The sequence below is a fragment of the Sinohyriopsis cumingii genome, chromosome 10, assembly GCF_028554795.1.
Source record: "Sinohyriopsis cumingii isolate HCF-2022 chromosome 10, ASM2855479v2, whole genome shotgun sequence".
In the NCBI taxonomy this organism is placed as follows: Eukaryota; Metazoa; Mollusca; class Bivalvia; order Unionida; family Unionidae; genus Sinohyriopsis; species Sinohyriopsis cumingii.
In genome coordinates this window covers 56,540,189-56,554,153 of record NC_142970.1, presented here as the reverse complement: position 1 = coordinate 56,554,153, position 13,965 = coordinate 56,540,189, and the positions used below count along the sequence as shown (strand labels likewise).

Below are 13,965 nucleotides of genomic sequence, written 5' to 3'. Positions count from 1 at the left end.
TTTACATTCCTGTATGCAAGTCTTTACTTTACATTCCTGTATGCAAGTCTTTACTTTATATTCCTGTATGCAAGTCTTTACTTTACATTCCTGTATGCAAGTCTTTACTTTATATTCCTGTATGCAAGTCTTTACTTTATATTCCTGTATGCAAGTCTTTACTTTATATTCCTGTATGCAAGTCTTTACTTTATATTCCTGTATGCAAGTCTTTACTTTACATTCCTGTATGCAAGTCTTTACTTTATATTCCTGTATGCAAGTCTTTACTTTATATTCCTGTATGCAAGTCTTTACTTTATATTCCTGTATGCAAGGCTTGATTTTTTTCTTCAAATGGTTTGAGACAAGCTAAAGAGGTAAATGTTAGCAGACAAGTCCAATAGGTTATTACATATTAATGAATGAGTTATAAATTATTATTGTGATATTACATAATGCCACAAACAATTCACATGTCACATGTACATATTTTCAGCCTTCTCTTCCTGTCCGGGACATGATTTTACTTGTGATAACAAGAAATGTATAGATAGTAAATCGATTTGTGATGGTGCTAATGACTGTGGTGACTCCAGTGATGAAAAGATATGCAGTGAGTACATGTTTATACTTACATGTAATGTTATGCTCTGAAAAAACTAATCGGAAAGCAAAAATATTATGCCCTTAATAAACAAATCAGATAACAAACCATTACGCCCTTAATAAACCAATCAGAAAGCAAAAACATTATGCCCTTAATAAACCAATCAGAAAGCAAAAACATTATGCCCTTAATAAACCAATCAGAAAGCAAAAACATTATGTCCTTAATAAACCAATCAGAAAGCATTAATGCTATTCCCTTAATAAGCCAATTAGAAGGCAGTGCTGGTTTCTTCATGAGGATATCCACTAACATTCTTTTGGGCGATTCCAAAATATTATAATTTTGAGGGCAACTGGAGATTTTGATGTCAAAAACCGCTCTGCCCTCCATTTTTGTGTGTATATGTTGCCATTTATAGTTCACTTTTAGCATTGGAAAATCAGCATGTTTTACTTTGTAGGGTTCACGGCTGTTTTTTTCTGATATTTTGATTCCTCATTAACTAATGTTGAATTTATTTCTCTTTTATGTCCACTTTTTGGCAAATATATAAATATCAGCATGAAAAAGATGTGTATTGACAGCGTTACTTACTTACTTTGAACTTAGAAGAAGAAATAAATATTGTTTTTGTTTGCCGAGGTAACCAGCCACTTGTGAAATATTTTCAGAAGAGATTTTTGCTCAGCAATGACACAGAAATAATATAAAATAATCAGGCTAATAGTTGTGGTGATGATGTTGATACTGATAAACTAGTAGGGGTATTTTTGATAATGTTAGAATAACAACTAGCAAGTACTGTTGACATTACTTCTGACTCCATTACCGATGCAAATAATCACCATTTCTAAGTCCACTGCTATAATTTAAGTAGAATCTTTTATAACATTTTTAAAATTAACTTGCCTATTTACAAACTTTCAGTGTTTACATCTGCATTATAGCTGTTATCTAAAAATAGTTCCAGCTTTAATTTGATTAATTGTTTAATTAGTTATATGAACAACGAATTTTATAATTTTTAGTATCAAATTTAGTATCAAATACCACAAATGTCTAATATATGTATGGGTGCTTGTAAGGAAAAGGATGTAAAAGGATGATGCTATGTTCATTTGCATAAATCAATCAGAACAAAAAGCAGTTACTTCCTCACTGGAGGATACGTGACATAAATGTTATAATCATTTGGAAACCAGATTAAATTCAAAATGAAACATCTGGTAATATTTCTAGGTGTTCCGTCTTTGTGCAGCATTCAATATAACTTACATGAAGCTATCTGAATGATAAAGAACAATTATCTATTGTAATCCAGATAACTATGCATGTCTACCGCAACAGTGGGCATGTCCTAACAGTGGGAAATGTATTCCGATAACGAGCGTGTGTGATGAGAAGATAGACTGTGGTGAGGAAAATGTGGACGAGGGAAGCGCCTGTAGTAAGTATCATAAAGTTATAATAAAGAGGTATTTATCATGTTTTGTCCATTTTCTGAATGTAACATGAATATTTTTTATGTTCTGTATTTGAAAGCCTATGACTAGTTTCCTCATATTGTTGATGTTGTTTTAATGTTATAGTCATTGTGGTGTAGATTATATTTCGATAAGAAATGGACCGAACAAGTGCATAGATTCTTTGCATTCTGACATGCTTATATAGGGTCCTGTAATCAACACACCAATGCAATAATGGTCCTAAGACATATATGATTATCACGCTAGTGTACTGGATGAGTGGACACTGTGTCTGAACCATTACCTTCTTAACTGCTAAGATCTATTTTATTTATATGATTGACAAAACCTTATGTTTGCACTAATTCCGGAATGATATTTATAAAACTCATTGAATGATTTTAACCTCTAAATTGCCTTTCAATTTGTTTTATAAATGTCATTTAAAATGAACGCTAAATTGTGTGTTGAATAGGGCATGAAGTCACATTTATTTCTCTCTCTCAAACTAACTATTAATTGCTGTTCGAGACTTTAATATCAAAGTCTATTCAGTCCTGATTGTTGAATGCTTTGCAACTTAACTGTCATAAACCCCACCCTCAAAAAACAATTCAAAATGAAAATTATTGATAGATGAGGATTTTGCAATGGTGACCAGTGGTCAAAAAAGAGAATGTATGGTCATAACATCACATGAACAGGGTAGTACCAATTTGTTTTAACATGCGATGCTTTCATTGTGACTTCACATCACGATATTCAATCCAGTTTGCACTGGATCACGCCTTTAGGTTGACATTGTCCAAACATTTCCACATACCTTATCATTGATTTTACTGCATATATTCATCGGGGCATTATATAATGAACCTTCCAAGGTATATGGATGTATGTTGATCAAAATAAAGTGACTAATCACCACTGAAACCTATGTGTAATCAAATTCTAAAACTGACACCCATTATTGAAATAGTCAGTACTGAATACTACATGACCTGTTTATCTTGAACTATCATATAAGATCCTCAATATCTGAGAAATTATTCATCGTATTAAAAGGGTCATTCAATATATAAAGTTCATATGTCAGGGTCAATTACTTAATTTTCATATACCAGAGTCAATCACTACATTTTCATATCATGGTCAATTTTCATATCATGGCTAATTACTATATTTATATATGTTGTGGTTAATTACTACATTTTCATATGCTGGACCCATTACTATCTTTTCATATCGTAGGGACCATCCATAAATGACGTCACGCACCTAGGGGTGTCACACTTTTGTGACGATGTGTGACGAGGGGAAGGAATTTGTTTAAAAAATGTGTGACAAACGGGGGTAGGGGTAAAAAATTGGCCAAAATCACGTGACATCATTTATGGATGGCCCCTTAGGGTCAATTAATATATTTTCATATGTGATGGTTAATTATTATGTTTTCATTTGTCATGATCATTTACTATATTTCCTTATAATGTGTTCAATTATTATACATGTATTTTCTTATGTCAGGTTTAATTACTATATTTTCTTATGCCAGGTTTAATTACTATATTTTCTTATGTCAGGGTTAATCACTATATTTTCTTATGTCAGGTTTAATTACTATATTTTCTTATGTCAGGTTTAATTACTATATTTTCTTATGTCAGGGTTAATCACTATATTTTCTTATGTCAGGTTTAATTACTATATTTTCTTATGTCAGGTTTAATTACTATAATTTCTTATGTTGGGGTTAATCACTATATTATCATACATTGTCAAACTGAATATTATCATTTCCAGCATTATTGTCAATGTTTGTAAATGATGTTGGAATTCATATTAACTGTGTTATAAATCATATATTTTCTTAACTTTTGATGTAGATAATTCTCGCTGTGCTGAGTTATCTTGTGGGCATGCCTGTCGAAGCATCCCTAAAGGAGGGCTATGCTACTGTGGTGAAGGTTATACTTTGAATTCAAATGACAACAGAACCTGCATTGGTAAGTTTTATATCATCTTAATTTTTGAATATATATCAGTACAGATCATCGGAAAACAGAAAATAAAATGACTTAGCTGCTTATAATATAAATCTAAGTTTGAAGATGTCATGATAAAGTCATGATAAAAGATGATCGTTCTTTTGGCATATGTGGACATGGTCAGTTTTCCATGGTATATCTTGCAAATTCTGTGCCACCACACTGGTATATGTCTTAAAAGATTTTATTTTACTTCATGATGAACATGAAAAACTTACTTATTATTTTTTAAGTATCTGAATCATAAATGAAGCACTGATTATATCCTTGTTACATTTGTATCTGATCTTGAATAAACTGAATAGTCATTCTGTGTTTCTCAGCCGTCTTGCCCCAAGTAAATACATTTTTAGAGTTAGCTGCCTCAGATGTTGCAGTTAAAGTTAGTCCTCATGTGTTTTATTCAACACCTGGAACTGAATTATAGGATTTTGTGTCATTTAATGATAATGACGAATTGCATGATCCTGAAGCGGAGTTTTTCCTCTCATCTCTGGCTCACTTTTAATTTTTAAACTAGAACATTATTTGTAGGTTATATTAGCAATCTGTTCCTTAATTAGAACGGTTTGAAAACTAATTGCTTTATAACGGTTAAATTTTTACCTCCTGATGCTTAAATTTATATCCCAAATTTCCTCGAATCTGATTCATTTCTTTATATGATTTGGAAAGTTGGTATACTATTTTTTTTCTATGTTACCAGATATACCCGGTACACACCCTTAACATTTCTGACTCTTCAAGCTTCTTTGTTCCAGATTTTGATGAGTGTCAGTCTTGGAAATTTTGTGACCAGAAGTGTGAAAACTCTGAAGGGTCTTACAGATGTAGCTGTCAAAATGGCTATGTGCTTGAAGGTCGCCACACTTGTAGAGCCATCAACAGTATGTATTTTTAATATGTAGCTGTCAGAATGTCTATGTGCTTGAAGGTTACCACACTTGTAGAGCTGTCATAGTATGTATTTTTAATATGTAGCTGTCAAAATGTATATGTGCTTGAAGGGCGCCACACTTGTAGAGCTGTCAATAGTATGTATTTTTAATATGTAGCTGTCAAAATGTCTATGTGCTTGAAGGTTACCACACTTGTAGAGCTGTCAATAGTATGTATTTTTAATATGTAGCTGTCAAAATGTATATGTGCTTGAAGGTTACCACACATGTAGAGCTGTCATAGTATGTATTTTTAATATGTAGCTGTCAAAATGGCTATGTGCTTGAAGGTTACCACACTTGTAGAGCTGTCAATAGTATGCATTTTTAATATGTAGCTGTCAAAATGTCTATGTGCTTGAAGGTTACCACACTTGTAGAGCTGTCAATAGTATGCATTTTTAATATGTTGCTGTCAAAATGTCTATGTGCTTGAAGGTTACCACACTTGTAGAGCTGTCAATAGTATGTATTTTTAATATGTAGCTGTCAAAATGTATATGTGCTTGAAGGTCACCACACTTGTAGAGCTGTCAATAGTATGTATTTTTAATATGTAGCTGTCAAAATGTATATGTGCTTGAAGGTCACCACACTTGTAGAGCTGTCAATAGTATGTATTTTTAATATGTAGCTGTCAAAATGTATATGTGCTTAAAGGTCACCACACTTGTAGAGGTGTCAACTGTAGTGAGTATGTATTTTTAATATGTAGTGACAACTGTGTGTACAAATCTTTGTGAATTATTTTCTTTTACAGAAGATTCTAGAAGTAAATAAGTATAATACTTTTATCTGAGTGACCTTTTGTTGAAGAAAATGATTTATTTTTTTAACATTGAACGGTTTAAGATGCAATAGTGCTACATATGCATTTTTGTTAATAGCGATCAACCAATTGACATTATAATCAGTTAAGACAAAATGCATAAATTATAGCTTCAGAGAGATTGAACATTCATATAGTGGTAATAACTGAAATTGAGCCTTAATTATATAAAGCACCTGTTTGTTACGCATCAAAATGACCTTTGAAAACATAAATATTTAGGGTGATCTACTTCCATTAAACTCTGTATAAATAGGAGTTTCATCCAGTGAAGTTTATAAATCAGGTTTGCATAGTTCACATATTCAGAAAAGTCTTTGCTTGTTTTATGTTATCAATTTGGAACTGTTAAAACATTACATTCTAAAAATGTTAGTCAAAGTAAGTAATTTTGCTAGTACTTTCTTTGGATGTATATTATGTCGACTACCATAGTAATGTGCCCATTTTCTAATGTTAGTCAAAGTAAGTAATTTTGGTAGTACTTTCTTTGGATGTATATTATGTCAACTTCCATAGTAATGTGCCCATTTTCTAACGTTAGTCAAAGTAAGTCATTTTGGTAGTACTTTCTTTGGATGTATATTATGTCGGCTACCATAGTAATGTGCCCATTTTCTAATGTTAGTCAAAGTATAATTTTGGTATTACTTTCTTTAGATGTATATTATGTCGACTACCATAGTAATATGCCCATTTTCTAATGTTAGTGAAAGTAAGTAATTTTGGTGTACTTTCTTTGGATGTATATTATGTCAACTACCATAGTAATGTGCCCATTTTCTAATGTTAGTCAAAGTAAGTAATTTTGGACTACCATAGTAATGTGCCCATTTTCTAATTTTAGTCAAAGTAATTTTGGTAGTACTTTCTTTGGATGTATATTATGTCGACTACCATTGTAATGTGCCCATTTTCTAACATTAGTCAAAGTATAATTTTGGTATTACTTTCTTTGGATGTATATTATGTCGATTACCATAGTAATGTGCCCATTTTCTAATGTTAGTGAAAGTAAGTAATTTTGGTGTACTTTCTTTGCATGTATATTATGTCAACTACCATAGTAATGTGCCCATTTTCTAATGTTAGTCAAAGTAAGTAATTTTGGACTACCATAGTAATGTGCCCATTTTCTAATGTTAGTCAAAGTAAGTAATTTTGGTAGTACTTTCTTTGAATGTATATTATTTTGACTACCTTAGTAATGTGCCCATTTTTTAACATTAGTCAAAGTACAATTGTGGTATTACTTTCTTTGGATGTATATTATGTCAACTTCCATAGTAATGTGCCCATTTTCTAACATTAGTCAAAGTATAATTTTGGTATTACTTTCTTTGGATGTATATTATGTCGACTACCATAGTAATGTGCCCATTTTCTAATGTTAGTCAAAGTAAGTAATTTTGGACTACCATTGTAATGTGCCCATTTTCTAATGTTAGTCAAAGTAAGTAATTTTGGTAGTACTTTCTATGGATGTATATTATGCCGACAGCCTTAGAAACAATTGCCAGATGTTCTCATGAACACGATGAAAGAGATGTTAATATTGCATCTTCCATTGGAAGGTAATCAAAATGTTTATGGGATATTTTAGCATTACAATTCATGTCATATAAAGATGTCTATTTTTTTCTTCTCTTGTGTGCATTTTTTTCAACTTGAAATTTTATAAGTGTTTAAATTTTATTAAACTTTCACATTAAGAAACCAAAATGCAGCTGATTGTGGGCACAGAAAGCAACATCATACAAATGGATGCAGATGGTGGTAATCCAGTTCAATTAGTGATGGGAAAGGTCCAGGATTTGGAGATCAGTGAGATGCGTCAGAAATTATACTGGATTAATGCGGATGAACACAAGGTACACAGTCATGATGACCATCGAATCATTTTGCTTTTGTGTATGTGTATTTTTTTTTGTGTATGTGTAGTTTTTTTTAAAAATTCTCCCATGATTTGTTTGAAATACAGTGTTTGTTTATTGTAAAAGTGTATTGATAAACAGGAATTTCTGTATGTATCAAAGTGGAAAGAAAAACAAATTACTAGTAATTTCATGATGGTGCAATATTTGTGTTACAGATTGGAGACTTATGACATTTTTAAAAATATCAAAGATATGCACATGATTAATGTTGTATAAATCTTTTAATGATAGTTAATATAAAATACACTTTAAACCTTTTCTTTCAGATATATGAAACAAATCTTACTTCTCCAACAGACAACCACCCTCTTCGTATAAATGGTGTTCCAAAGCCTTGTAGCATTTCTTTGGACTGGATTGCACAGAACCTATACATTGTAGATTGCTTATCAAAAAGAATAAATCTGCTTTCGTTAACCTCAGGAAAGGTTAGAAGTATCATTGTAGACAGAACGCAAAATTGTCGTGCAGTGGCTGTGGACCCTACCATGGGGTAGGTAGAGAGCGTATGTATGTATGTGTGTATGTATGTATGTAAAGAAACTGCAGTTTAGAGTTCATAAACTTCATCTTAATATGCACATATTATTATTACACCTCTCCCTCAGTAACTTGCGCACAGCGGGGTCCACAGATGTAGACCCCACAATAAGCGATTGCACGATTTATCGAGGGACCTGAAAAAATTGAAAAAATCCGCGTATGCATCGAGAAAACTGTGTGGGGTGGGTGGGTAGAGAACTGGGCTGTTTAATGAGTGAGTCACCCTTTTACAATCACGTTGATAATAATTGTTAATAATGCGCTTTTTCTAATGAAGTTGTTCGTTAGTCTGTATAAATAACATTTATTTTAAAAAATTCCAGCAAGTGAAAGATCATTCCAACTGGTTTCATCAACCAACATGTGTACGTGAAAACATGTCTACGTGAAAACATGTGAAAACATCACTCCTTTTTTGTTGTTGATTAGTCTGGAATTAAATAGTATCCTAACAAGTCAGGAGTCAAAGTAGCCAGAAACTAGACTATCTGTTGATATACCACCAAACAAGATTCCTTTTTAAAAAAACTAACGACATTTGTTTCGTGACACAATCGCCTATGTTGAAAATTCAGTTTTGTATTGTTCAATTAGTACAATATTCATGTTATTATATCATTAAAAGTAAGAGTGAAACTTCTTATCATCCTTGAGGATATTTCTAAGTGCCAGTTCAGAAATTCTCTGAAAATCGCTTGCTCACAATGGTCCAACTATCTGTGAAACCAAGCTCTTTATTGTATGAAGTATACATTTTGCTTTGTTGCCTTGCTATCTTTGAAAGTTATGAAAGAGTTGGTTAATTTAAGGTAGTTTATGTTACATATACAATATAATTTATAAGTGTTCAGTCGATCCAATGAAGTTTGTTCATCCGAATACGACCACTGGCCACTAGGTTTTAAATATGTAGGATTTGCATGCCTTTTAACTTTTTTATATATATTCCACCTCCTTTATTTGATTCAAAAGACATAATTAACATGATAATCAAAGGGAGACCAGCTTTTAATTCAGTGCAACAATACAACAAATACTTCCACAAGTCAGTTATCAAAACACGGTCGGCGCTTAATTAGGTTCTCAGAGAAATGCTTGAGGACATTGCTGTTACAGTAGATTGAAACATTTTACGTTTAAATACACATTGCATTTATGATGATTATACTTAAGAGGAACTAAAAGACAGAATTAAATATACATATATTGTCTTAAGTACTATTATGCTTTACCACAGTAATTATTACGACATCTGTTTTGAAAAACTAATTTTAAAAATGCATACTGATGCTTGTATTGAAAAACATGCTTTTAACCAAAACAGTCAAAACAGCATCATCAACAACAGTTTGAGGAGTTGCACCATAAAAATGATAATGATGATGATGATGATAGTGATGAAAAAGAAGAAGATGATGATGATGATAGTGATGAAAAAGAAGAAGATAATGATGATGATAGTGGTAAAGATATTCAATTTGTTTTGTCTTAGGTATCTTTTCTTTTCCGATTATGGTAATCGGCCACGGTATCTGCCAAGGATAGAACGAGCTTTCATGGATGGCAGTCACAGGTACACATTAAATATAGAGAAACTAATGGCTCCATCTAGCCTTACTGTAGACATCGTCAACAAGCGTGTTTACTGGATCGACTATAAACTGGACCATATTGAAGTTATGGATTACTGGGGACAGCATCGGTAAGTCTGATATAGAGTTAATCAAAAAATTCACAAATAAAACTAAAAAGCTTATGATAAGAACAAACCTATTATTATAAAGAACAAACCTATTATCATACATTTTCTTTCCAGTACTCTGGCTGGTAATAAAGACAGTATAAAGTCTATGATATGTAATTCTTTTTACCTATGATGAATCAAACATTATAATAATATTATTACTTTATATTGTAATTGTGTCCAAGTGCATACAATAAAGACACGTATATCAATGCAATCTTTAAAATTTGGAGGGTAGCTAACAATATAATTTTACGTTTATAAAGGGTTGCTTGGAATAACATTATTTACAGGTAGTGCATTCTATCAATAACTGAATACTACTGGAAGTACACATAGTCAAATACTAGCTACATTTCAACAACTAAAATAAGATATAAACGAGAAGCATAGAAACTATTGTATTAGGAACAAGTGCAATGTGAAATGGCTGTAAATGTAGTAAAAAAGAAACATAAGGAATATAGTGTATGTTGTTTGGAACTTATAAGAAAACTCTTGTTGGGAAGAATTAAATTATAGGTATAAAAGAACAAATTAATCTCAGTAATGCTTATTAATCTCAGACAGCCAAAGGACATATAAGACATGTCATTTAAAAGACCATGGACTCAGTTTTGAAAAATTGGCTTTGTGTGCACATGTGAATGTATCTGTAACATACGAGTTTTCAAATTATCACTTAAAATCGACATTATAATATCATGTTTGCAGGCAAACAATCGTGTCTGGAGGTATCAACATCCCTGCACCTGTGAGTCTCACAATGTTTGAGAATCAACTATACTGGGCAGATGCAACAAAAATGGGAATTCTCAGAGTCAGCAAATTTGGAGATGATCCCCCAAAACTTGTGTACTCAATCAGTACGTCTCGCCCAACAAGTATAAGGGCCCACCATCCCATTCTACAGCAAATGAAAGAAAGAAGTAAGTATGCGTATGAATCACATAAATATCATATACGTTTTTGGAATCGTATCGTGTTTGGTTTCTTGGTGATTAAGACTCTCCCTATTAAGCTGTAGGAATTTGTTAATGTCAGTATCACCATGACTTTCTAGGACAGAAAAAAACATTAAATATGTGTTCATTTTTAAGTTACTAATCCATGCAATTTTAACACAAATTTAATATTTTTTAAGACAAATTTAATTTCTTTTAGGACAAATTTAACATATTTAATATTTTTTAAGACAAATTTAATATCTTTTAGGACAAATTTAACATTTAATATTTTTAAGACAAATTTAATATTTTTTAAGACAATTTTAATATATTTAAAATTTTTTAAGACAATTTTTTACAATATGTTTAATACAAATTTAATATTTTTTAATACAAATTTACTTTTATGTCCTCTTCAGATTCATTTCTGCATCTAGATTCAAGAGGACAAACCCATAATAAATATTTTAAATATTTTATTGTACACTTGAAATTTTGTTCCAGCATCTAATCCATGCGATACTGTTGGCTGCAGTCAGATTTGTGTACTCTCCCACACCACGGATAATAATCACTTAGCATACAGGTGTATGTGTGAAGCCGGGTTCAGACTTGACGATGATCAGAAGAACTGTACCAGTAAGTCTATTGGACTGGTTTAGTGCCGAATGACATTGAGTTCTTATCAGACATATGAAATATGTTGATAGATCTGATAACCATTCTTTCATGTAACATGATGATTGAAAATAAGATGCAGTGAACTATATTTTTAAAAATGTGTTCAGATTTCTGTGCATGAAACCTACCAAATCTTGTCAAATTTAATGAATGGTTGCTAGAAACTGGTGACTTTAAAATAAATAAAGTGAACGCTTATGTTTTTGAGATATGAAGTTGAGTGTAAAATTCTGCTCAGAATATAGAGAATGTGTTTTATGCTTGTTGACAAAAAGAAACAGTCACCATCAAAAAAAGTTGATGTATATCTTCGATTTATCCATTACTTTGAATTACCCTGAGTTGAGACAGATGAGCAAATTATATATTTTATTTATATTGTCAGAAATGGAAAAGTTCATTCTATTTGCCACTAAGCATGCAGTCCGAGGGATTCCCCTTACTGAACCGGTCAGCTACAGTGTTGATGCTATGCCACCAGTTGTTGGCCAGTCCAACAGTCGCCGTGGAAATAGTTATGTTGCTGTTGACTACGATGCTGAGGGAGGAAACATATATTTCTCTGACATTAGAAATTATGCAATTTTACGATCTAAGGTTGATTCTTTCGGTAAGAACTGTGCAAATGTTATTATGTTCTTTAATTGTTCTCTCAATTTATATTTGATTCATTCAATACATATTATAACATGTTATTGTTTATTTGGCATGAAAATGCAAATACACAATGATTGTTTCAAAATATCTAATCCAAAATATCTTTAAACTTTGTGTATGTAAAATATCGCAGATAAAATCATGTATATATTGTTATGTGACCATATTAATTTTTTATGCATTCATCTCTTTTTTTTCCATTATCATCAACTACAGTCATTTCATCCAGATTTCAATAATTCACTAGGTGCCGTATGTCCATTTTCATCCAGATTTCAATCATTCACTAGGTGCCATATGTCCATTTTCATCCGGATTTCAATCATTCACTAGGTGCCGTTTGTTCATTTTCATCCAGATTTCAATCATTCACTAGGTGCCGTATGCCCATTTTCATCTGCATTTCAATCATTCACTAGGTGCCATATGTCCATTTTCATCCAGATTTCAATCATTCACTAGGTGCCGTTTGTCCATCCGCATTTCAATCATTCACTAGGCGCCGTATGTCCATTTTCATCCGCATTTCAATCATTCACTAGGTGCCGTATGTCCATTTTCGTCCAGATTTCAATCATTCACTAGGCGCCATATGTCCATTTTCATCCAGATTTAAATCATTCACTAGGCGCCGTATGTCCATTTTCATCCAGATTTCAATCATTCACTAGGTGCCGTATGTCCATTTTCATCCAGATTTCAATCATTCACTAGGCGCCGTATGTCCATTTTCTTCCAGATTTCAATCATTCACTAGGCGCCGTATATCTGTTTTCATCCGGATTTCAATCATTCACTAGGTACCATATATCCGTTTTCATCCAGATTTCAATCATTCACTAGGCGCCGTATGTCCATTTTCATCCAGATTTCAATCATTCAATACATGCTGTATGTCCATTTGTTTTCAGATGTAAGCCCTCTGAGCGTGAGTCATACTCGATCTGTAGAGGGTCTAAGTTTCGACTGGATAAGTCGCAACCTGTACTACACGGATTTCTTCCAGAAATCATTGTCTGTCCTTCACGTTGACAATCCAGATTACCGCCGGACCTTGCTGCAGGAATTAGGCAGTGTCAGATCTGTAGTAGTTCATCCCATGAAAGGGTAAATATTCACTGGTTTGTGAAAATATGCAGCAAAAAATAAATTAGTGGCTGAAAGAAAATGTGTATTTGGAATGTTAGATAATTAAAATTTACACTAGACATAATATTGTTGAAAATGTCTACGACATTTATTTTTGTTTTAATAAGCAATCGTATAAGTTAGTAAAAACAAAATTTATTCCTGTATCTCTTGGAAATCATATACAGTGGTCCCCCTCTTATACGGCCACCCCTTTTGCACTGGGAAAGTGGCCTTATAAGATGGGTGGCATTTCAAGAGGGGGACTGAATCTTTTGTGAGATGTATATGTGATCACATTCAAGAGTAATCTCAAAACTCACTTATTTCGACTGCAAGAACAAACTTAAAGACCTAATAATGTTTCCTACCCTAAATATTCTCAGCATGTTTTTTCATGTTTTCTAATTTCATGGTGTTTGTTTTTACAATCATATCATTATATGTTTTTTATCTTA

At 32.3% G+C, this 13,965-nt stretch overlaps 1 protein-coding gene across 5 annotated transcripts in view; it reads left to right on the top strand.

The window, feature by feature from the left end:
• LOC149790192 (low-density lipoprotein receptor-related protein 2-like) overlaps positions 1-13,965 on the top strand; it is a 168,150-nt gene that overhangs the window by 26,316 nt on the left and 127,869 nt on the right. For all 5 annotated transcript variants that reach the window (XR_016423814.1, XM_089972181.1, XM_089972182.1 and 2 more), the window contains exons 3-13: positions 479-595; positions 1,914-2,039; positions 3,942-4,061; positions 4,865-4,990; positions 7,584-7,741; positions 8,074-8,300; positions 9,843-10,052; positions 10,809-11,023; positions 11,546-11,680; positions 12,108-12,332; positions 13,291-13,486. Coding sequence is in view for 4 of the 5 variants with exons in the window: in XM_089972181.1 (XP_089828307.1) it covers positions 479-595; positions 1,914-2,039; positions 3,942-4,061; positions 4,865-4,990; positions 7,584-7,741; positions 8,074-8,300; positions 9,843-10,052; positions 10,809-11,023; positions 11,546-11,680; positions 12,108-12,332; positions 13,291-13,486 (1,855 nt within the window). In the remaining variant the exon portion in view is untranslated. The remainder of the gene's footprint in view (positions 1-478; positions 596-1,913; positions 2,040-3,941; positions 4,062-4,864; positions 4,991-7,583; positions 7,742-8,073; positions 8,301-9,842; positions 10,053-10,808; positions 11,024-11,545; positions 11,681-12,107; positions 12,333-13,290; positions 13,487-13,965) is intronic.